The sequence below is a fragment of the Dermochelys coriacea genome, chromosome 1 (assembly GCF_009764565.3).
Source record: "Dermochelys coriacea isolate rDerCor1 chromosome 1, rDerCor1.pri.v4, whole genome shotgun sequence".
NCBI classification, from domain to species: domain Eukaryota; kingdom Metazoa; phylum Chordata; order Testudines; family Dermochelyidae; genus Dermochelys; species Dermochelys coriacea.
The window spans coordinates 350312054-350335543 of record NC_050068.2 but is presented as its reverse complement, the minus strand read 5'-3'; the positions used below and the strand labels follow the sequence as shown (position 1 = coordinate 350335543).

Sequence of the window (23490 nt, the reverse complement as noted above, 5' to 3'; positions counted from 1 at the left end):
CTCTCTTCTCGCCCACCCATCCCCTTCTGGTCTCATCTCCATTCAGACACTCAAAGCAGGGATGTTTCTAGCGGTTGTGTAAACATCAGGCCCCGCCAGAACTGGAGCATTTGCCACAGTATTAAGTAGGCTGAGGTCCCTGAATACCACCCTTTGGACCTTGTTTCCAACTGGTCAGTGTTGGACAGTGACTGGGTTATGTTACTACTCCTGGGGAATTCTGCACCAGTGTGTGTGCAGAAAACATGCCCCTGCCCCTCACATAAGCCCTTCCATACTTGGATCCTGCTGGGCTGAGCCTGCCTGCCCACACCTGGTGTGCCTGGTGCAGAGGGGCAGGCCCTGGGAGTTTTGGGGGAGGTCCAGCCCTTGCGCTGTATCAGGGTCTGGAGCAACCTCACTCCTGAGTCCTGTCCTGGGGGGTCGGGGATGCTGCAGCGTCATCTCCCACTTTTGTGCAGCCAGTGGCCTGTGCTCCCCACTGCCACACTGGAGCATCCACATTTACATATTAACAAATAAAATTTGCAGAATTTTAAAATAATGTACACAGAATTTTTATTTTTTTTTGGTGCAGAATTCCCTCAGGAGTAGTTAACACCTTTGGCCCATCTAAATTAATACAACAGGCCCTGACCTGAGTGGGACGTCTAGACGTGGCCTACCACAATGTAACTTCACCCTTCTGCCTGGTGGAGTCAGCTGCATCCACACAGGTTCAATATCTAGGGGTTCCTCCTAACACTGCCACAAAGAACTGGCTTGAGCCCCCCGACACCCCCCCCAGTAATCTGGGAAAACTTAACACCGCCCCCGGGGCGCCTCCAAGAGACAATACGTCCTCACTCACAGGCACTGAGTCTGTGTTTTACAAAAGAGAACTGATATTGAAAGGGAAAGGGAACCCAGCATTAGTCTGGGAGAACATCACAACCACATTCAAACACATGTGACCATCAGCCAACCCAACCCACAGCACGCGGGTGTTAGGTGGGTTCATTTTCGTATGTTTTGTGACTACAGGAATCCATGTTGGTTTCAAAATGGAATTTTATGCCCACGTGAGCTATAGGTCCGTTTTCCCGCTCTTTTATTTCTCCTGGAGTTGTAAACAACTTCCAGTCACAACTGGTTTTCCTAAGGGATTTCCCAGAAGGGGCTTCCTGCCTTTTCTAAGGGGTTTCCCGGGCAAGTGTATAAAAAGCTGCCCCGAACATGGCCTCAGGGCTGTCCATCTGAGTGGCAGCCAGGGACGGTCATGGGTCTAACCTCCAGACATCTATCCATCCTAGGGGTTTTCCTCCAACACCTTCCTCACCTGTGAAGAGAAGAGAGGAGAAGAAACAGCACTTACCTTTGTCATCGTCCATCGCTCTTCTCCTGAGCGTACCATTTCTTCTGTTTTCCTGTGGCCCCAAAGGAACATCAAGGGACTCCTTGGAGCTCCTCTCCAAAGCCTTGCCGTTAGCCAGAGCATTGAGGTCCCAAGCACCTTCTGTCGCTTTCATCTGTGAAGACGGTTTTTATACCTGTTTTGTAGGGTTGAGTTTGGGGGTAATCACTGTATTGCGCAATTTTGCGGTTTCTTCCCCTTCTTATTTGTCCCACTCTTTGTTTTAAGCCCTTCAATACACTTTATTTGATCTTACCTTTACTGATTGACTCCTCATTTAGGGTGGGAGGGGTCAGCAGGAGAAGGGATCCTACCAGAGGACAGACGCTGGACAGGGAGGCCGAACCTAGGGAGACTGAAAGCATAAGGGTCTCTTGTCTTATCTCACACACACACACACGCACACTCCTCCTTTGCCTTTCAGTCCTTTCTCCCTTTAACACAGGGCAGTGTCTTTTGCCTCGTTTCCCAGATGCTGGTGGGAAAGTCTGAGGAATGAATGTCCCATTAGCATATCGCTCCCCTCTCCCTCCACTGCACCCCACTCATAGTTGGCCGTCCTCAGTCAGCAGAGACCCAAAGCTCGGAGGGACCTTCATGCGGGTTCACCTCCCACCCCCAGGACGTGCATCGAGCACAATGGACCCTGCTGCCACCATTCCCTCTGCCACCATCGGTCACCCCGGCGCTGCTGCTGCTTCTCTGCCGCCACCCGCCGCTCTCTGCGATGCCACGTTCTCCGGTCCCACCACTGAACCCAGCGCTCGGTGAGTAACGGGAAACCTCACTGCTCGGGCACTCTCTTTCCCTGCATCACCCTCCCCAACCAGGTCGATGGCTCGGCAGCTAGAGCTCATTATCGGTGATTTCAGCCCTAGTGCCCCTTAATAGAACAGCTACTCTTAATTGAGTCAAGTAGCTCCGTCTTTACACCCGGGCTTCTGACAAAAATTTTGGTGGCCACCGTGCAGCGACCAACTCTTGCTGGTGGTCCCCTCTGACAATTTTTCCTAAAAGACTTATTAACTTTAGGAAAAACAAACAAATATGCACATGGACATGTCCAAGCCAGTGTAATTTATCTAAATGTAGGGTTTGTATTTTGCAGACTCAATAACCAAAACAATGTACAGGTGTCTCTATTGTTTACTAGACCCAAATGCAATAGAAACACAAATAAGGCGCTTTGAACGTTCTTTTCTTTTTTGTTGTTTCCTTGGCTTTTTTGGTAAAAGGCGGATGTCTGTAAGACAATTTGACCCGGACGTTGCTCCTACTCTTGTGCTCTGGGCAGGAGCGACTCACCATGCCAGGGAGCTGCCAAACCCAACAGCCCAAGGTTAGGTTTCCTTTACTATTAAGGCACACCAAACCAGCCAAACAGATCACTTCAGTCTCGCCCCACTGGCTAACCATAAGTCACACAAGCAATTCCCTTAGACACTCCAGTTTCCCAGTATCACCACCAGGGCCACGCATTACGGGGACAAATGGTTATGAAAACCAATTCCCCAGTAAAAGAAAAAAGGTTCTCCCAAACCTAAAGGACCAAACCCCAGACCCAGGTCAATATACAAGTCAGATCTTACCCACAAATCACACTGTTGCCAATCCTTTAGAATCTAAAATCTAAAGGTTTACTCATTGAAAGAAGGAAATATAAATGAGAGCTCAAATTCGTTAAATGGAATCAATGACATACAGTCATGACAAAGTTCCTGCTTCAGGCATGTAGCAGTGATGGAATAAACTGCAGGTTCCAATCAAGTCTCTGGAGAACATCCACAGCTTGGATGGGTCATTCAATCCTTTGTTCAGAGCTTCAGTCTAGCAAAGCCTCTCCAAAGGTAAGAAACAGGATTGAAGATAAAACAGAAGGATTTCCAGGGCCTTTTATATCCTCTGCCATGTGGAAGGACATCCCTTTGTTCTTACTGTGGAAAATCACAGCAGCAAGATGGAGTTTGGAGTCACATGGGCAACTCACATGTCCATGCATGACTCAATTCTTTTACAAGGAGAGCAGCCTTCCTCACATGCTACCCTGAACATTCCCAGGAATACTTCGCACGTGAATTGGAGTCTCCCAAGGTCCATTGTCAGTTAAGTGTTTCTTCTTTGGGCACTTAATCTGCAAATTCCTTTCTCAAGAAGCTGACCAAATGCTTCACTGAGGCTACTTCGAATCAAGCACATTGAGATACAAGTACATAGACAATATTCATAACTTCAACTATAACAACGATATGCACATACAGAAAGCATAATCCTACCCAGCAAATCATAACCCTTCCATAGACACCTCACATCACAACCTTTGCTGCAAATATATAACAGTGGTTGCAACAATGATCGATACGGTCACAGTTCATATCAATAAGGTCACAACCTAACTATTATTTCCTCCCTTTAGAGGGTTTAATTTTCATGTGGGGGAAGCATTTTCAAAAGTGCCGAAGTGACTGAGGAGCATTGATCAGGCTGGCAGCCAATGGGCCCAGGGTGTCTAAACCAGGGGGGCGCTTTGAAAAATCGCACCCTGCGCGGAGAAAGCTGGGGGAGGGTTCGTGGAGAGGAGGAGACCTGGGGGAGCAGGTACAAAGCTCTCACATTTGGCTAATTGCCCTGCCTCAGTCAGTTCCCTCTTCTCCTCACTGCTCTGTGCCCCAGGCAGGGCCCTTGAAGTGAATGAGGGCGATACAAACACCCCACGGTGGTGTGCAAGGGCTGGCTGCGGGGGTCGGGACACGGCCAGCCTGTTCACTACATGGGGCCATGGAGCTGCTTGGGGGCGTAGCAGGGAGCGCGCAGAGGTCTTGTAATGGTGAGTGACCCCGTGGGTGTGCTGGGAAGCCCAGGCCAGGATTGTACGTGTGCAAGCGTGTGCACACGCACACACACACACCCCATAACTAGTCCCATAGTCACCCATGGGGCTGCAGGTGGCAAGTCAGGCACCGTGAACGCTGAAGATGACAAGTGGAGTGAAAAGAAATGGAGTACGTGTGGCACCTTAGAGACTAACCAATTTATTAGAGCATAAGCTTCCGTCAGCTACAGCTCACTTCATCGGATGCATCACTCAAAATAAATTTGTTAGTCTCTAAGGTGCCACAAGTACTCCTTTTCTTTTTGTGAATACAGACTAACACGGCTGCTACTCTGAAACCTGTCCTTATGTAAGTGGAGTGAAAGTTGAGTTTCAGTTTCCTTTTCTCCTGCTCACTCCCGCTTTCTGCGGAAATGCAGCTCCCCAGCCAAACAAGCGAGCTCCGCAGCTAGCATCCCACCCTGCTCAACAAGGGCAGCAGCGTCCTGCGGCCACGGTCCATCCTGCCCCGGGCACAACTCGGGTCTCTCCGGAACCGGGCACTTCTGCAACTTGGGAGGAAACCCAGGGCAGAGAAAGGAGCCGTCACCTCCCCTGGCTGGGCTGGGGACTCGGCGGATCGCAATGAGGTAGGAGCATTTCTGGGGCTGTAAATCTCCGGCATCCGATGAAGTGAGCTGTAGCTCAGGAAAGCTTATGCTCAAATAAATTGTGAGACTCTAAGGTGCCACAAGTCCTCCTCCTCTCTGTTGTGGTTTTTAACCTCCACGTGGCTGTTACCAGACTATTCACTGGCCTTGTAACTCCTGCTCCCCTCCGCGCCCCTCTGCAAAACCTGGCGGGGGGGGGGATTAACTCTGATCCCCGGGGAGCTGGAGCCAAGGGGCAGCGGGGGGGGGGGCGGGACCAGCCCGGAAGATGCAGAGAGAAAAGGAAGCAGCATCAGGAGCCCGGAGCTACAGCATGGGGGGGCTGCAGGGAGGGGAGCCAGCTGCTTGCAAAGGGGGCGGCTCTTGTGAACGCTCAGCCTGGAGCTGAGACCACGTAACCCCACCGCCCCCCCAGCACCACCCTGAGCGCAGGGCACCAGACCAGAGCGCAGGGACAGCTGGAGGGAGGTGGGGAAGGGGGAGGGGCTGTGTGTCTATCAAGGCTGGGGGGGGGGAGTCCTGTGAGTTTAAGAAGGCGGGGAGGGGTTGTTCTATTGTTCAGTGTGGTGCTTGTTCCAGGGTGACCATATTTCAGGTTCCCAAAGAGAGGACACAGCCGAGTGGGGAGGGGGAGGGACCGTGGGGGTGGGGGTACAATCGGTGGGTGCTGGAGAGGATACCTGCAGCGGGGGTACTCACTGGAGGTGGGGGCAGTGTCGCTCCCTGTCATGGTGGTGGGGATGATTGTAGCGTGTAGTGGAAATTCATTCAGCCCAGATGGAGTCTCATTTTCCCCTCTCTTGGCAGCACCCTGTGTCTGAAGGAGAAGCTGCAGGCCCTCCAGTGCCACTTCACCTGGAACTTTGAAATCAGAGACAAGGTAGATGCAGCTCACCTCCTCCAAACTCTGGCTCTCAGGATTGCCCACACTTACTACCAGAACCAGCCCACGCTCCTTGCCATGAAGGCTTATCTCTACCACCTACATGGGCAATATGAAGACGCTCTGCAAAGCCTAAGAGAAGCTGAAGAGATTCTGCAAAGAGATCACCCAGATAACTTCCCCCAGCAGGTCCTGGTCATTTACGGAAACTACGCCTGGATCTATTATCACTTGGACCACTATGATTTGGTTGAGCTTTACCTGGACAAGGTTAGAAAGATCTGCAGCTCCCTGAAGAGCCGCTCTCCATATGCAGCTCAGATCCCTGAGATACATGCACAGAAAGGCTGGTCTCTCCTGGCAGCAGGCTTCCGCAATGGCATTGAAGCCACAGAGTGTTTCCAAATGGCATTAAGAGAAGACGAAGCAAATGGGGAATTTCTTGGTGGGTTGGCAATAGCGGTCTTTGCATCATGGTGTCACTCACAGGAGTTTGAATTTTTGAAAGCAGCCGAAAATAAGTTGGTTGCCATTCTCCGTGAACAGCAGCAAAACTATGCAGCTAAGGTGTATTTAGCTGAGATCCTTAAGGAATCAGATAGACAGCAAGCCGAAGCCCTCTTAGAAGATGTTGTTCAGAATAGCCTGGACCCTGAGGTCCTGAGACATGCAGCCAAGTTCTTTGAACGAGAATGCGTAGAAAAAAAGATCTCTATTCTAGAGCGAGCAATATCTCTGAACCCCAATTATCATCTCCTTCACTATGACCTTGGTTATTGCTACAAGATACAGTTGTGGGGGGCCAAATCCAGCAGCAGAGAAGAAATATTGGCAGCAGCTATTAAGTCCTTCAAAAAGGCTGTGCAGAAAGATCCAGCCTCTGTGTTTTCAAGGCTGGCTTTAGCTGAAATGTATGGAGAAAACACACCTCACTACCAAGAAGAGATTTATCTCAATCTCATGAGTAAAATGCCCAGCCTCAGCAAGAAGTGTCAGCAAGCAGTCTACCTTCACTGGGGGGATTTCCTCTTCTACAAGCAGAAGTCAGTGTGGGAGGCAGCTAAGGTGTACAAAGCAGGTCTTGCCATTTCAGACAACTACCCGGAGAGGAAAAAACTGAAAAGGAGGTTGGAAGAGGTGGCAGGAGAATTCCAGAAGAGCTCCCAAACCTCTGAGGCTGAGGCCATACATGACTTCATTCAACAGAATGAAAGTCCGTGGTACATGGGGAGATCCACTGGTGGCAACAACAGAGCAGGAGTACTGGCAGATGTATGAGGAAAATGCCGCGGAATCCTTCCCTTCCGTTGGACGCACCACGACCTCTTTCTAATGTGAAGTCATTTTCCCCCACCTGTGTAACCAATGCTATTCGTCTGTTGCACAATTAATTCTGGTACCCCTGAATTGCTTCAGACCTCGGCAACATCCTGCTGCTGCTTCTTATAAGTATTGTAGCTATCTTCTTTAGCTATCTCTGATAGCACCTAGAAGCCCAGACATGGACCAGGAACCCCTTGCGGTCCTGGCCCCACAACAGTCTTCCGTCTGCAACCATGAGGAAAACAGGAGGGACCCCGCGACAGGACGTGGGGCACAAGGAGGACACTGAGTAGTCAGCAAAGGACAGTTGTCTAGCCCAGCAGCTACCCAGCTGTTGTCAAGTGATTTGTAAGCATCACCACAGAGGACAGTTTAGCTTCTGATACTGATCAGCTGTTTCTACTCAGAGGGGACGGTGCGACCATCCTTGTCTCTAAGCAAACCTACCTTCCAGCTCTGCTGCCTTCTAATGTCCATGCAGCAAATAAGTGTGGAGTTTCTTCTAACAGCGTTGACCAGTATTTGCATAGCTGAGTGCCTGTCGTGTGTCTATATCAGGATTCCCCATCTTTGCTTTCAGCACCTCTCACTGACAATGACTCACATTTACATGGCACCCTCATCCCCAGCTTGTCACTGATCTGCTATGTTTTTATTTCATTTACAATAAAAGTAACTGAGAAAACAGAAATCAATCCATTACACCATCTTGGAACTTTCCTTTCCATGCCCTTAGAGTGCATCGGGGTGAGCAGCACACACAGGACCCCATGGGCACATCGAGCTCACAGTAAAGCACCGTGACAGTCGCTAATAGAGCAGGAGCCAAGGCTGGAGTTTCAGAAGCTCACTTGGTGGAAATGAGTGTCCAGGTTTTCCCAAACAGCTCAGCATGCAGCAGCTCCCATTGTTCTCAGCTGGGATCCAAGACCCCTGCAGTATTCTCAGAGGGGTGGGGTGCGGTGGAATCCTCTATTCTTCTCAGTGGGGTGGGGTGAGGAAGATTCTCCATGGGTTTCAGTGGACACTGCTAGCACTTTTGAAAAGCAGCCATAGAAGCTTAGACAGCTAAGGGGGAACCTTTGAGGTCTGCTGGGCACTCAAGGGATTACCATAAAGGACCCTAAACTCCCAGGTGGGTGAGGTGGACAAAGAGGTGGGGCAGGGCTCCTTACCTGGCACGTTCAAAAGCCCTCCCAGGGGTCCTGTGTGCTCCAACCCCTCAGGCACAGCGACCCCATCAGGTGCAGGTGAACACGCTCACCCCAGCGCTGCCATCTGGCCAGGCACGTCCAAACACCACGGGCCCCTTTGCGCTGTGATGAAGGGATAAGTAGACAGCCAGGGCAGGCTGGGCGTGGGCGAGAGGGGGGTTGGAACTGGCAGGTTTGCCCTGTCGGGGGATGCTGGAGGGGACGGAGCTTGGATCCACAGGGAGCCTGGGGAAGGGGCAAAACACAGGAAAGCTCTTATCCGGTTGGGGGCCGTTTTGCACGCAGAGCAGGTGCCCTGCTTCCAGCCGCAAGCCTTTTCCACAGCAAACCTGGGCAGTCAGCAGGTACCTGCCCCAGGGCTGTCTGGGGTTGGGGGGCCCCTCCCAGCAGCTCTTTGTGGATGGATGTATCACCATTCAGAGCTGGAAAGGAGCCGCATAGACCCAGCTACAGGGGTTCAGGCAGTTTTATGGGGACCAGAGCGACCATTTTGTGGGCACAGTGGAGAGCTGAGATGGCGTGACGGGGCTGGTGATATTCACCCCTCGGCAGCATCATCTTCTGGCTCATCTGGGGAATTAGCTCGGACGCCCCTTCCCGTGGTTGCTCAGCCCGTCGAGCCCCTTGGTCACGCCCTGGCCTCTCACGCGCTGGGAGCAGCAGCGTTTCCCTCTCCCTGAGCCCCCCCGACTACCTCCCGTTAATCTTCTGCCCCTGCCGGGTGTCATCGCAGTCTGCTCCGGACGGCCCCCCCACCCCCGGGGGCTCTCCCTCATGTGTCACCCCAGCACTGAATGGTGGGAAAACCCAGCCCGCCTTCTGCCCCAGATGCCAGTCCAAGGACCTCAACCCAGCAGCTGTGGGGTATTCCTCTCCCAGCCCTTCCTGCTCCTCCCCTGTGTAAACACCCCCAAACCCAGGGTGCTCCAGCTCCAGGCCCTCCCACCCCATCCCCGGGCTGCTCCGGCTCCAGCGCCTGCCCCCGCTCCAGCATCCTCTCCACCGCCACCCCCGCTCCAGCTCTGGCCCCCTGGCTGCTGCGGCTCTGCCTCCTGCCCAGCTCTGACGCCTGCTCTCCCCTTAGCTCAGCCCTGCCCTGGCTCAGGGAGCTCCAGGGGACACGGAGGACAGGCCCCCAGGCTCCTGACTCCCTCACTGGCCTGCCCGCCCTGTCAATCAGCCTGACCTGGAGTATTGGCCTCCACCCATTGGCCCCAGGGACTGTCAGTCTCAGGATTCTAATTTCTCCGTGGCCCTTCCTCGGTATTGGCAGAGGGCAGCCAAACAACCCCACTCAGTGTCAGTGTGGGGCCAGCAGCCCCCTTACAGCAGGACTGCTTCCTGCTCTCCCCCAGCTGACACACCAGCTGATGCACTCCCTCTCTCCCCCATCCCATGCCTATCCTTTCACCCCACCACCAGCCTCTTTCCTGCCCCCCCGCCTCCTGCCCCCATTCCCGACAAACCTGAAATCTGCCTCCTGCCCCCGAGAGCTTCTCCACGCTCCCTTTACAGGGCTCCGCTGCTCCTCACAGTTCCTGAGACCTAACCATGTCCTGGCTAGCCCCCAACTCCACCCTCATGGAGTGCCAGACATTTTGCTCCGGGTGTTAGGGTGACCACCCGTTCTTTATTTTATAGGACAGTCCCTTATTCATTGATTTCGCCCTTATGGTGATTATCTACAACTTAATTCTTGTGTGGGTTTTTTCTCCCCCTTTCTTCTGTCCAACAAAGGTGGTCGCTCTGTTGCGCCAGTCTTGGGTCTCACTGAACACAGTCGGAGATGGCTGCCCTCTTCATTACAGGCAACTTCCCTGCCTCGTGCAGACAGCCTGTAGGGAAATGGCAGCCATCTTGCTGGCTTCAGCCCCATTGAGAGTAATGGGAGACAGCAGCCAAAATGGCTGTGGAAAACTTCACCCATTGGCAGTGTGGCTGGTGAGGGCAGGGCCTAGAAGGCAATGTGGCCCTGAGCGAGCCTCTGTGTCAGGGATGGAGGCTGTGCAAGTCACAGGGGTGGCTCTGCAGGGCTATGGAGAACTGTGTCCATCGGAGCTCCAAGCCCCCTTGCGCCGTGAGAGCCCGGAGGCGGCTCCGCGTATTATTGTCACACTGGCTGGAGTGGCTCACGAGTGAGAATTCCAGCCTCAGGGCAGACTTTTAAGAACCACAGCACAAACCCCAAACGGGCTGGGAGTTCTATACTTCGATTTCACCAACCAAGTGACAAGTTTGAAGGCCTCAGGCTCTAGGCAGCTTTACTGTGGGGCCACAGACAGTCCCCTGGGGCATTCCGATCTATCTCGCAACCCAGGCAAGCTTGCTCTGTGGCACATAGTTGCTTTACACCAAAGATCACAAATATTCAGGTTAGTCTTGCTCACAAAGCACCAGTCACTTACACCCAGCTCAATTTGCACCTTAGATCTCACACCAAAGACAACACTTGTAGACATTTCTCTAGTAAACTAGGATTTATTAATCAGGAAAAAGAAATAAAAGCATTATTTACCAAGTTAAAACAAGTAACCATACACACAAAAACATGTTGCAGTCTTAGGATTCACATGGTGCCAGAGCTGCTGAAATATGCCAGCTCAATATGTCCATTAGGGCTAACCCAGGTTAGTCCTGCAGATCTCTTGCTTGTGTTTAGGAATCTTTGCCCCTGAGAATCCAAACAGAATAAAAAGACCATAATTCCTTCTGCTCCGAGATTTTTATCCCCATCTCCCTAGAGTCTGGACGAGTGCTTCTACTTGCTTGATTTAGTTCTAAAAACGGGAGCACAGGATCCAGTCCAAGAGGTGACTATAGCTGAACCGCTTTGTAATAGCGTCCATAAAATAATTAACAAATTAACATATCTGGGGGGCGGGGACCACCAAAGAAGTCCATCGCAGGAGCATTTAATTTCAGAAAGGGGAACTACACAAAAAATGAGGAAGCTAGTTAAACAGAAATTAAATGTACAGTCCTAAAACCTATGTATGTAACCTATCATTTAAACCAGCTTCTGTACCAGATGACTGGAGGATAGCTAATGTGACACCAATTTCTAAAAAGCTCCAGAGGTGATCCTGGCAATTACAGTCCAGTAAGCCTCACTTCACTACCAGGCAAAGTGATTGAAACTATAATGAGGAACACAATTATCAGACACAGATGAACACAATTTCATAGAATCATAGAACTGGAAGGGACCTCGAGAGGTCTTCTAGTTCAGTGCCCTGCACTCAAGGCAGGACTAAGTATTATCTAGACCATCCCTGACAGGGGATTGTCTAAGCTACTGTTTGACAGAGATTCCCCAACCTCCCTGTGACAGGATGGGATTCACCACTGTGGCGCCTCCTGCTGGCTGTGATGGGAATTAGCTCTACTCACCAGGGCGCCCTCCTCTGGTGGTGCCTTGTTGCCATCACTTTTGTTCCAGGACCCACGCCACTCCCAGAACTGTAGAGTCCTCTTCAGTGACCCTGCCTTCTGGCTGTGCCACACTCTGTGTTCCCCCCGCCGGAGGACCCACAGTCTCTGTTCAGCCACGCCTCCAGTGGCAACTTCAGTCCATTGTCCCAGGGCCACTTCCCATGTAGCTGCAGGACCCTTTTCTGCCCATACCTCAGGTCCTCAGCCTGCAGGTTGTAGCAACCAGCCCAGAGCTCTCTCTAGCTCCCCCAGCCTCTGCTTGCAGCACTGCTCTATCCCAGGTGCTGGCACACCTTCTTCCTGCTCAGAGCCAGGTCTTCTCCCCGCAAACTCCATTCAGCTACAGAACTCTTATGCCGTGCAGCCCTTCTTATATGCGCCTGCCGCGTCATGATTGGCTGCTTCTCTCAGCCTCTTTCTAATTGGCTGCCTACGGCTCACTCTCCGTAGGGCTGCTTTTAACCCCATTTCTGCCAGTGACAGGCAGTCACGCCATCACGCTCCCTAGGCACTTGATTCCAGTGCATAACCACCCTGACAGTCCGGAAGTTTTTCCTAATGTCCAACCTAAAACACTCTTGCTGCAAGTTAAGTCCATTGATTCTTACCCTATCCTCAGAGGTTAACAAGAATAATTTTTCTCCCTCCTCCTTGTAACCATCTTTATAACAGTTTTCAAGTACATAAATGTCCCCTCCCAGTCTTCTCTTCTCCAGACTAAACCCGGTTTTTTCAATCTTTCCTCATCAGTCATGTTTTATAGACCTTTAATCATTTTTGTTTCTCTCCTCTGGACTTTCTCCAATTTGTCCACATCTTTCTGAAATGTGGTGTCCAGAACTGGACACAATGCTCCAGCTGAAGCCGTATCAGCGTGGAGTAGAGCAGAAAAATTACTTCTTGTCTCTTGCTTACAACGCTCCTGCTAATACATCCTATTTGTTGAGGAAGAGTCAACCTGGGTTTTTGTAAAGGGAAAATCATGCCTCACCAACCTATTACAATTCTTGGAGGAGGTCAACAAATATATGGACAAGGCTGATCCAGGGGAAATAGTGTACTTGCACTTTCAGAAAGCCTTTGACAAGGTCCCTCACCATAGACTCATAAGCAAAGTAAGCTGTTCTGAGATAAGAAGGAAGGTCCTCTCCTGGGTCAGTAACCGCTTAAAAGACAGGAAACAAAGGGTAGGAATAAATGGTCAGTTTTTAGAATGGAGAGAAGTGAATAGTGGTGTCCCCCAGGGGTCTGTACCGGGACCAGGACTGTTCAATATTTTCATAAATAATCTGCAAAAAGGGGTAAACAGTGAGGTGGCAAAATTTGCAGATGATAATTATCTTGAGTAATTTTGTAAGTCCAAAGCAGACTGAGAAGAGTTAAAGGGATCTCACAAAACAGGGTGACTGCGCAACAAAATGGCAGATGAAATTCTATGTTGATAAATGCAAAGTAATGCAAATTGGAAAACATAATCCCAACTACACATACAAAATGCTGGGTTCTAAATTAACTGTTACCACTCAAGAAAGACTTTGGAGTCATTGTGGATACTTCTCTGAAAGTATCTGCTCACTGTGCAATGGCAGTCAAAAAAAGCTGACAGAATGTTAGGAACCATTAGGAAAGGGATAGATAAAATAGAAAATATGATAATACCCCTATATAAATTCATGGCACACCCATATCTTAAAATACTGCAAGCAGATCTGGTTGCCCCAGCTCAAAAAAGATATATTGCAATAGAGAAGGTAGAGAGAAGGGAAACAAAAATGATTAGGGCTATGAAACAGCTTCCATATGAGGAGAGATTAAAAAAACTGGGAGTTTTCAGCCTGGAAAAGAGATGGCTAAGGGGGGAACATGATAAAGGTCTATACAATCTTGACTGGTGTAGAGAAAGTGAGTAAGGAAGTGTTATTTAGTCCTTTACATAACACAATAACTAGGGCTCACCCAATGAAATTAATAGGCAGCAGGTTTAAAACAAACAAAAGGAAGTATTTCTTTATATAATGTACAGTGAACCTGTGGAACTGGTTGCCAGGGGATGTTGTGAAGCCAAAACAATAACAGGGTTCAAAAAAGAACTAGCTAAGTTCATGGAGGACAGGTCCATCAAGGGCTATTGACAGGATGGGCAGGGATGCAATACCAAGCTCTAAGTGTAACTTGCCTCTGTTTGCCAGAAGCTAGGAATGGGTGACAGGGGCTGGATCACTTGATGATTCCCTGTTCTGTCCATTCCCTCTGGGGCACCTGGCATTGGCCACTGTCAGAAGACAGGACACTGGCTAGATGGAACATTGGTCTGACCCCATATTGACATTCTTATGTAACCTCTTCATGCTCCATTTAACCCACTCATGCATCCTTGACCCCATCTCCTCGTGCCCCGAACCTGATTATATACGACTGCACAGACAAACCACCCTCAGTTCCTTCTCCGCCGCAAAGTCCCAAATGGGAACCCTGAAACAGTGGAAAGCAGGGTGAGTAGTGGGGCACCCACAGGGACACATCTCAAAGATCTCCAGTTACTGCACAGGGGGGATTACCTTGCCTTCTTCTTTGAGTAGTGTCCCTATATGTGCTCCACTTCAGGGGACTCCTGAGCAGTAGCCCAAGCTGTGGAAGGAGGCTTCGGCGCAAAGTCCAAGACTGAGGACAAAACTGCATTTCCAAGGGCAGCTTCTGCTCGAGAAGCCTGCGCCACCACACAAGGCTTGGAAAAGGTGCGTACGGAAGCCAAGATGCAGCCGTGCAAATCTCCACAATAGGAACTTCTGAGTAACACCACAGAGGGAGAAAGGGATCTTGTGGAGAAGGCTAGCACCCTGGAAGGAGGTTGTATGTTGACACATTCAGACCATGATACAATACAACCAGAAACCCCCCTGGAGAGTCTGAGAGGTGACTGTTGACCCTTTAGATGTACAGCAATAGACACAAATAATCTAGATCAGTGCTACTCAAAGTGGTGGTCTGCAGACCGGTGCCGGTCCGCGAGCCATCAGTTGCTGGTCTGTGCGCACATAGGAAAAAAAAAATTGCCAGTCCTCCACATCAGATAGCTTGAGAAGTACTGGTCTAGATGACTTTGAGGACTTGGTCCTGTTTAGATACAAGGCTAGTACCCTGCCAACATCCCACATGTGTAAAGCAGCATCCTCCTCTTTGTATAGATGTGGTTTAGGGAAACATACTGGGGGATGGATAACTTGGTTGATATGAACCTCAGATGAAACCTGAAGTAAAAATTGAGGATGTGGATACACGAAACCTTATCCTTGAAGAACACTGTAAATGGAAAATCTGCCATTAGAGCCCCTATTTCCCCTACCCTGTGCCCAGAGGTGCTAGCCACCAGGAAGGCCGGAGCCTGCAGCACACGTCCTTCCTCTTCCTCAGTCAGCCCCGACTGAGCTGAGCTGTCTCCTTTTATCTGCCTCCTCCAGCTGGAGCATGCGTAGCCATGGGGCTGGGGGTATGGTCTTTTGGGCCCACAGTGATTGGTCTAAAGAAAAGGAGTACTGGTGGCACCTTAGAGACTAACAAATTTATTAGAGCATAAGCTTTCATGAGCTACAGCTCACTTCATCGGATGCATTGTCTGTTTGCCCAGTGCAGGGTTGATTCTTTCTTTCTGTGACAGGGTGTAAGACAGAAAGAAAGACAGATCAGACTAAATATGAGCTCTGTCTGCTAAGTGGGCATATGAATCTTCTGTCCCAGGAGAAGGAACTGAGGGTGGTTTGCTCACGCAGCCCTGTATAGCCTTGGAGCGTGGCACCAGGAGATGTAGGGCATATGCATGGGTCGAATGGGCACTACTCTGAAGTCTCCAACCAAAGCTCCATGAGGTGTAAGCACACCTGAGGTGGGCACCCATTGGGACACTACTTGAACAACTATCATTTTATGCATCTGACAAAGTGGGTATTCACCCATGAAAGCTTATGCTCCAATATGTCTGTTAGTCTGTAAGGTACCACAAGACTCTTTGCTGCTTTTATCATTTTATGGTCACTTTCACACAAGTTGCCTTCCACCTTCACATTCTCAACCAGTTCCTCCCTATTAGTCCGAATCAAAGCAAAAACACAGGCCCTCAGTTACACCCTCCACCTTCTGAAATAAAAGAAAGTATGCATTTACAAAGAAAAACATATCAAAACGAGGCGCTTCTCCCCCTAGGGAGAGGAAAAACCAAACATGCGACAGATGTTAGTCATGTTTAATGCACAACTGCTCAGGGCTCAGACACTGCAGTGATGAACAGAGGGTAAGAACCTACGTAAGACTGAACAGAAGAGACCCCACACTGTCCCCACAGCGGAGATAGAACACGATTGTGCAATTCAAGAGTGCACCAGCATGCGTCTATGCAAAGGGTAGAGATGAGGCTGCACAGGGAACCTGACTATTATTTCCTCCCTTTAGAGGGTTTAATTTTTATGTGGGGGAGGCATTTTCAAAAGTGCCGAAGTGACAGAGGAGCATGGATCACGCTGGCAGCCAATGGGCCCAGGGCGTCTAAACCAGGGGGGCACTTTGGAAAATCGAACCCTGCACGGATAAAGCTGGGGGAGGGTTCGGGGAGGAGGAGGAGACCTGAGGGAGCAGCTACAAAGCTCTCACATTTTGCTAATTGCCCTGCCTCAGTCAGTTCCCTCTGCTCCTCACTGCTCTGTGCCCCAGGCAGGGCCCTTGAAGTGAATGAGGGAGAGCTCCTCTGTGCTATGGGCCCATCCTCCGCACACCACTGCAGCCCATGTTCAGGGCAGCGCAGGTGCTGTTCCCACCCGAGCGATATGAACACTCCAAGGTGGTGGGGAAGGGCTGGCTGGAGGCCGGGACACGGCCAACCTGTCCACTGCACGGGGCTGTGGAGCTGGTTGGGTGCATAGCAGGGAGCGCTCCGCAGTGTTGTAATGGTGAGTGATCCTGTCTGTGTGCTGGGAAGCCCCGGCCAAGATTGTACGTGTGCAAGGGTGTGTGTGCATACACACACACGTAACTAGTCCTACAGCAATTCAGGCAGAGTCAAGGTTAAAGATTACAGTTTCCTTTCCTGCAGCAATTCCTTTCCATTGAAATTCAGGTCTCCAGGCAAACAAGTGAGCTCACTAGCTAGCAACCCAACCTGCATATAAAGGTGAGCACTGTCCTAGCAGACGCAGTCCATTCTGGCCCAAGACAGAAGAGGGGCCTATGAGGCACCCCAGCACCTGTAGAAGTTGGGAGGAAACCCAGGGCAGTGAAAGGAGCTGTCACCTCCCCTGGCTGGGCTGGGGACTCAGCGGATCGCAATGAGGTAGAAGCATTGGGTCGCTGGGTGGGGGCGGGTCATTTCCAGCAAGGACTAAATTAATTCTCCTTTCGAACCCTCTCTCTGCTCATTTCTGGGGCTGTAAATCTCTGGCTTTTAAAGCTCTGGGGCTGGGAATCAATCTGGGGTAATTTTACATCCTGTTGACTCTCCAGGCTGGTGACTCACAGGGCTAGAGCAGGTCACTGTTTATGTCTTACCCTGCAAGCTCACTTTGCTGTAACTTTCTGGAGAACTCCCCACTTTGGCCAGCTGTCACTCCGACTTCACTCCCCATCAACAGAGGAGCTGGTAAGAGAGCGTCCCCCCCCCACCCTGTCCCCTCTCTCTGTTGTTGTTTTAAACATCAAGGTGTCTCTTACAAGACTATTAACTGGCCTTAACTACAGCCAAGCATTAGTGTGAAGTGTGACCTGCCCTTGGGGCAGGGAGTCAGTGTTATGTTTAAAGAAAAGGAGTACTTGTGGCACCTTAGAGACTAAAATTTATTAGAGCATAAGCTTTCGTGAGCTACAGCTCACTTCATCGGATGCATTCCGATGAAGTGAGCTGTAGCTCACGAAAGCTTATGCTCTAATAAATTTGTTAGTCTCTAAGGTGCCACAAGTACTCCTTTTCTTTTTGTGAATACAGACTAACACGGCTGCTACTCTGAAACCAGTGTTATGTTTACAAACAGAGGCAGGGTGATTGAATTAAGGCTCTGGAAGTCTAGCTTGTAAAACAGGAATGGGGGGGGAGTTGTTTTAGAGAGAACACATGGTCAGAAAAAAATATAACCAAGCCCTCTAAGCCAACGTTACATTCAGAAAAGGGGGATTTTGGAGGCATAGGAGAAAAGAAGGGGCCAAAACCCACAGAAGGTTTTTGTGGTACAGAGAAGTTCCCACTCTACCTGTGATACTTATGTGGCCCCATCATGATGGTGTCTGAGCACCTCACAATGTCTAAACTGTTTCTCCTCACAGCCCCTCAGTGAGACAGAGCAGGGCTGTTATCCCCACTGTACAGATGGGGCACTAAGGCACACACAGACTAAAGGCCTGATTTTCCAAAGGTATTTAGGCACCTAGTGGGATTTTCAAAAGTGCCTAGAAGGTTCGGTGCTTTGTAAACCCCATTAGATGCCTAGATGCATCTTTGGGTGCCTAAAAGGTTTTGAAACTTTCCCTAAGGCAGTGGCCTGAGAGGAAGTCCGTGGGGAGGAGTAGAACCCAGGTCTCTCAGAGCTAGCTCCCTATCCAGCAGACCAGCCTGCCTCTGCTGCATGCTGCAAAAAATAGAGGACTCTGATAGACAGGAGTAAAACCGAGGCGGCCAGTTCTCTGAAACTCCAGCAAACGGTCCTAGGAGGTTGGGATGGATGTCATGGTTGACAGTATGAAAAGCAGCACAGAGGTCAGGAAGGATTGAGAATGAGTTAGATGAGAGGAGATCACTTAACTCCCAAGGGGTGGCAGGTTCTGCCCCTTTTTGGGTGGTAAAGCAATGGTTGCTGCACAATTTTACATTTTAACTTAAAAACATAGTGTCGTCATTTTTTGTTCTGAGTTCAAGAAAAGGAAGGAATCAGAAAGTCTCATATAAGTCTCAGATGTGTTTATGCCTCGAATTTAGGGTTTCAGCTGTATCCAGGCCAATTCCAGAACAAAGAACAGAAATTGCATCCACAGAGTCCATAAGAATAGCCACAGTGGGTCAGACCAAAGGTCAATCTAGCCCAGCATCCTGTGTTCTCACAGCAGCCACTGCCAGGTGCTTCAGAGCAAATGAGCAGAACAGGGAATCAAGTGATCCATCTCCTGTCGCCCGTTCCCAGCTTCTGGTAACCAGAGGCTAGGGACACCATCCCTGCCCATCCTGGCTAATAGCAGTTGATGCACCTATCCTCCATGAATGTCTCTAGTTCTTTTTTGGCCTTCACAACAAAGAGTTCCACAGGTTGTCTGTGCATTGTGTGAAGAAATACTTCCATTTGTTTTAAACCTGCTGCCTGTTAATGTCATTTGGTGACCCCTAGTTCTTGCGTTATGAGAAGGAGTAAATAACACATCCTTATTTACTCTCTCCACACCAGTCATGATTGTATAGACCTCACTTGTATCCCCCCTTAGTTGTTTCTTTTCCAAGCTGAAAAGTCTCAGTCTTATTAACCTCTCCTCACATAGAAGCCATTCCATGCCCCTAATCATTTTTGTTGCCCTTTTCTAAAACTTGTCCAATTCCAATATATTGGTTTTGAGATGGGGCAACCACATCTGCATGCAGGATGCACAGCAGGGGGAGGGGTGTTACAGGTCTCGATTGTCCCAATTAAATGTCGGAGACAGAATATTTACATTCTGCTGACCCTCAGAATCTCCCCATTACATTTCTCTCCTGCCTGCTGACTAGAGTGGGCCCCATTCCCATTGATACTAAGGTTATGGCTACAACGCAGTCACAGGTGTGTCTAGCTCAGGGAGGCATCCCCATGCTAGCTTTAATCTAGCAAGTGGGACTAAAATGAGCAGTGAAGCTGCAATGGCACAGACCCGATGTGGGCTAGAAACACAAGTACATATCTGGGAGGCCAGATGGGCTTGCAGATCCTGCATCGCCATGTGTCACTGCTGTTTTTAGCTGTGATATCTCTGTTACAGCTAGTGCGGGTAGGGCAGCCCATGCTACAGTCCCACCTCTTACTGCAGGGTAGACACACCCTGCGGCCATTTCACAGCACCCTGGCTGTGCAAAGGGGCCTTTACATTTACACTTGCTTTATGCTACCAGCGTGCTGGGAACTAGTCTTTGTGTAAATGAGAGTCAGGCCCTTCCTGTCTCCTTGGATAAATGGCCCCCATTGAAGTCAGTGCGAGACTCTCTCTCCACACACACATATACATATCCCAGGACATAAATGACCCCAGTGGGAAGCCAGATGATTTCCAATGTTTGAGGGGGTTTAAGCGCACCCTGAAGATTCAATTTTCTAGATATTAGCTCCTTAAAAATGACATTTCTATTAAGGTTAACACCCATACTTTACATTATTGGTCCATACTGCATTTGCAACCTTAGCTCCAGATTCACCAATTTCTTACATGGGAAATCCCTTTGTTTTGTGGGCTCTGTTTTGTGATGTGAGATGATGTACATTTTGGCTTGGAATAACACACATCAAATATTCCAGTTAATAGCTAGGTTCGTCCCTAAAGGTGATCTGCACAACAAAATAATCACTTCTAAATACTCTCACTTAGCAGCTCTGGTGCTGGAGGAGCACTCAAACAAGTAAACACATTTTGAACAAATGTTGTACATTGTTATTTCCCCCCCGATAAATTCTCCTGACGTTACCAAGCGGGGAGCTTTCTGTGACATAACAAATACCACAGGCTGCATCTATTGCAATGAGTCATGTGGTTTTACAGTGTTGTTTTCTAGGACACAGGAAGTACGAAGAGGAATTCACAAAGGTTAGATTCAACCCATTCATACCGGTCCCATGCATGGGAGAGTGAGGACATCAGACACTGAAATCCAGGCTTAGTTCTTTGTTGCCACTTAGCAATTTGCTTTTAACCAGAAAGAAACCCTGTCACTCTGTAATCACTGCCCCATGATTGTAGCATATAGTGGAAATTCATTCAGCCCAGATGGAGACTCATTTTCCCCCTCTCTTGGCAGCACCCTGTGTCTGAAGGAGAAGCTGCAGGTCCTCCAGTGCCACTTCACCTGGAACCCTGAAATCAGAGATAAGGTAGATGCAGCTCACCTCCTCCAAACTCTGGCTCTCAGGATTGCCCACACTTACTACCAGAACCAGCCCACGCTCCTTGCCATGAAGGCTTATCTCTGCCACCTGCAAGGGCAATATGAAGATGCTCTGCAAAGCCTTAGAGAAGCTGAAGAGATTCTGCAAAGAGATCATCCAGATAACTTCCCCCGGCAGGTCCTGGTCATTTATGGAAACTACGTGTGGATCTATCATCACTTGGCCCACTATGATTTGGTTGAGTTTTACCTGAACAAGGTTAGAAAGATTTGCAGCTCCCTGCAGAGCTGCTTTCCATATGCAGCTCAGATCCCTGAGATACATGCACAGAAAGGCTGGTCTCTCCTGGCAGCAGGCTTCCGCAATAGCAAAGAAGCCACAGAGTGTTTCCAAGAGGCATTAAGAGAAGACAAAGCAAATGGGGAATTTCTTGCTGGGTTGGCAATCGCAGCATTTGCATCATGGACTTTCTCACAAAATTCTGTATCTTTAAATGAAGCCAGAGAGAAGTTGGAAGACATTATCCATGAACAGCAGCAAAACCATGCAGCTAAGGTGTATTTAGCCAAGATCCTTAAAGGAATCAGATAGACAGCAAGCCGAAGCCCTCTTAGAAGATGTTGTTCAGAATAGCCTGGACCCTGAGGTCCTGAGACATGCAGCGAAGTTGTTTGAATGAGAATTCGTAGAAAAAAAGATGTCTATTCTAGAGCGAGCAACATCTCTGAACCCCAATTATCACCTCCTTCACTACGACCTTGGTTATTGCTACAAGATACAGTTGTGGGGGGCCAAATCCAGCAGAAGAGAAGAAATATTGGCAGCAGCTATTGAGGCCTTCAAAAAGGCTGTGCAGAAAGATCCAGCCTCTGTTTTCAAGGCTGGCTTTAGCTGAAATGTATGGAGAAAACACACCTCACTACCAAGAAGAGATTTATCTCAATCTTGTGAGTGAAATGCCCAGCCTCAGCAAGAGGTGTCAGCAGGCAGTCAGCCATCACTGGGGAAATTTCCTCTTGTACAGGAAGAACTGTGTACGCAAGGCAGCTGAGATGTACAAAGCATGTTTTGCCATTCCAGACAACTACCCGGAGAGGCAACAACTGAAAAAGTTGGAGAAGGTGGCAGTAATATTGCCGCAGAGCTCCCAGACCTCTGAGGCTGAGGCCATACATGACTTCATTCAAAAGACTGAAAGTCATTCTCTTGACTAAAGGAGGAAGTCCACTTGTGGCAACAATAGAGCAGGAGACTGGAGATGTGGAGAAAACAGGGGATCCTTTCCCTTCCCTGGACACACCAAGACGTCCTTCTGAAGTGAGTCACTTTCCCCACCTGTGTAATAATGACATTTGTGTTGCAAATGATTCAGACCATGGCACATGCTGCTGCTGATAATTATTATTAGCTACCTGTTTTGTGGTCATGCCTAGTAGCCCAGACATGGACCAGGACCCCATTGTGTCTGGCCCCAAAAAGTCTACAATCTGTGACAAGAGAAAACAGGAGGGAACCAGCAGACAGACAGGGGACCACAGGCGGACAATACTGGTCAGCAAAATGGATAGTGGTCTCAGCCCACCAGCTACCCAGCCATTATCAAGTGTTTTGTAAGCATCACTGCAAAGGACAGTTTAGCTTCTGATACTGTTTCTACTCAGGTTTGCTTAGAAAAAAAAAAATGGTTGCACTGTCCCCTCTATCTTCCAGCTCTGCTGCCTTCCAACATCCACGCAGGAAATTGTTATGGAGTTTCTTCTAACAGCATTAAGTTTTTGCATTTGCATAGATGAGTGCCTGTAATGGGAATAATTATATAGACACATCTTTGCTTCTGCACCTGACCCTGACCATGACTCACATTTACATGGCACCAGTTTCCCCAGCTTGTCATGGTTCCGATTTATTGTAAATGAAAAACAAAGTTACAGAGAAAACAAAAATAAATCAGCCTCTGTGTTGGAACATTGCTTCTCCTGCCTCTAGATTGCATCAGGGTGAGCAGCACACACAGGACCCTACAGGTGTGACACACTCAAAGTAAAGCACCATGACAGTCACTAACAGAACACGAACTGTCCCACATTAAGGTGTCATTACAGGAGGTTTTGGAACAAATTAAACTAAACAGTAATAAGTCATCAGGACCAGATGGTATCACCCAAGAGTTCTGAAGGAACTCAAATGTGACATTGCAGAACTACTAACGGTCATCTGTAACCGATCATTTAAATCAGCTTCTGCACCAAATGACTGGAAGATAGCTAATGTGTGGCTTTTTTTTTTTTTTTTTTCTCTAATATAAAGGCTCCAGAAGTGATTCTGGCAATTGCAGGCCGGTAAACCTGACTTCAGTACCGGGCAAACTGGTTGAAACTATAGCAAAGAACAGAATTATCAGACATAGAATCATAGAATATCAGGGTTGGAAGGGACCCCAGAAGGTCATCTAGTCCAACCCCCTAAAATGTACATATCGATGAACATGATTTGCTGGGGTTGTCTCAACATATATTTAGATTTTTAAGAAAGCCTTTGGCAAGGTCCCTCACCAAAGGCTCTTAAGCAAAGTAACCTGTCATGGGATAAGAGGGAAGGTCCTCTCACAAAGATCTCACAAAACTGGGTGACTGGGCAACAAAATGGCAGATGAAATTCAGTGTTGATAAATGTAAA

General features: G+C 49.1%; 1 protein-coding gene, 2 long non-coding RNA genes and 1 pseudogene across 3 annotated transcripts; 2 read left to right on the top strand and 2 right to left on the bottom strand.

Annotated features, from left to right (window-relative positions):
• The window catches only part of LOC119860964, a 176140-nt pseudogene extending 153863 nt beyond the window's left edge, over positions 1-22277 (top strand).
• On the top strand, positions 4603-7059 carry LOC119842196 (interferon-induced protein with tetratricopeptide repeats 5-like). Its single transcript, XM_038370101.2, has 2 exons — positions 4603-4852; positions 5681-7059. The coding sequence occupies exons 1-2, from the start codon at positions 4848-4850 to the stop codon at positions 7032-7034; spliced, it is 1359 nt and encodes a 452-aa protein (XP_038226029.1). The 5' UTR covers positions 4603-4847; the 3' UTR covers positions 7035-7059.
• LOC122457031 lies at positions 7598-9081 on the bottom strand. The gene is made up of 2 exons (XR_006276302.1): positions 8836-9081; positions 7598-8395 (listed from the first exon to the last, which is right to left on the bottom strand). It is a non-coding gene; the product is annotated as an uncharacterized LOC122457031 (long non-coding RNA).
• Positions 10756-12413, bottom strand: LOC119842240. Its single transcript, XR_006276291.1, has 2 exons — positions 11684-12413; positions 10756-11224 (listed from the first exon to the last, which is right to left on the bottom strand). It is a non-coding gene; the product is annotated as an uncharacterized LOC119842240 (long non-coding RNA).
• Positions 22278-23490: the final 1213 nt, after the last annotated feature.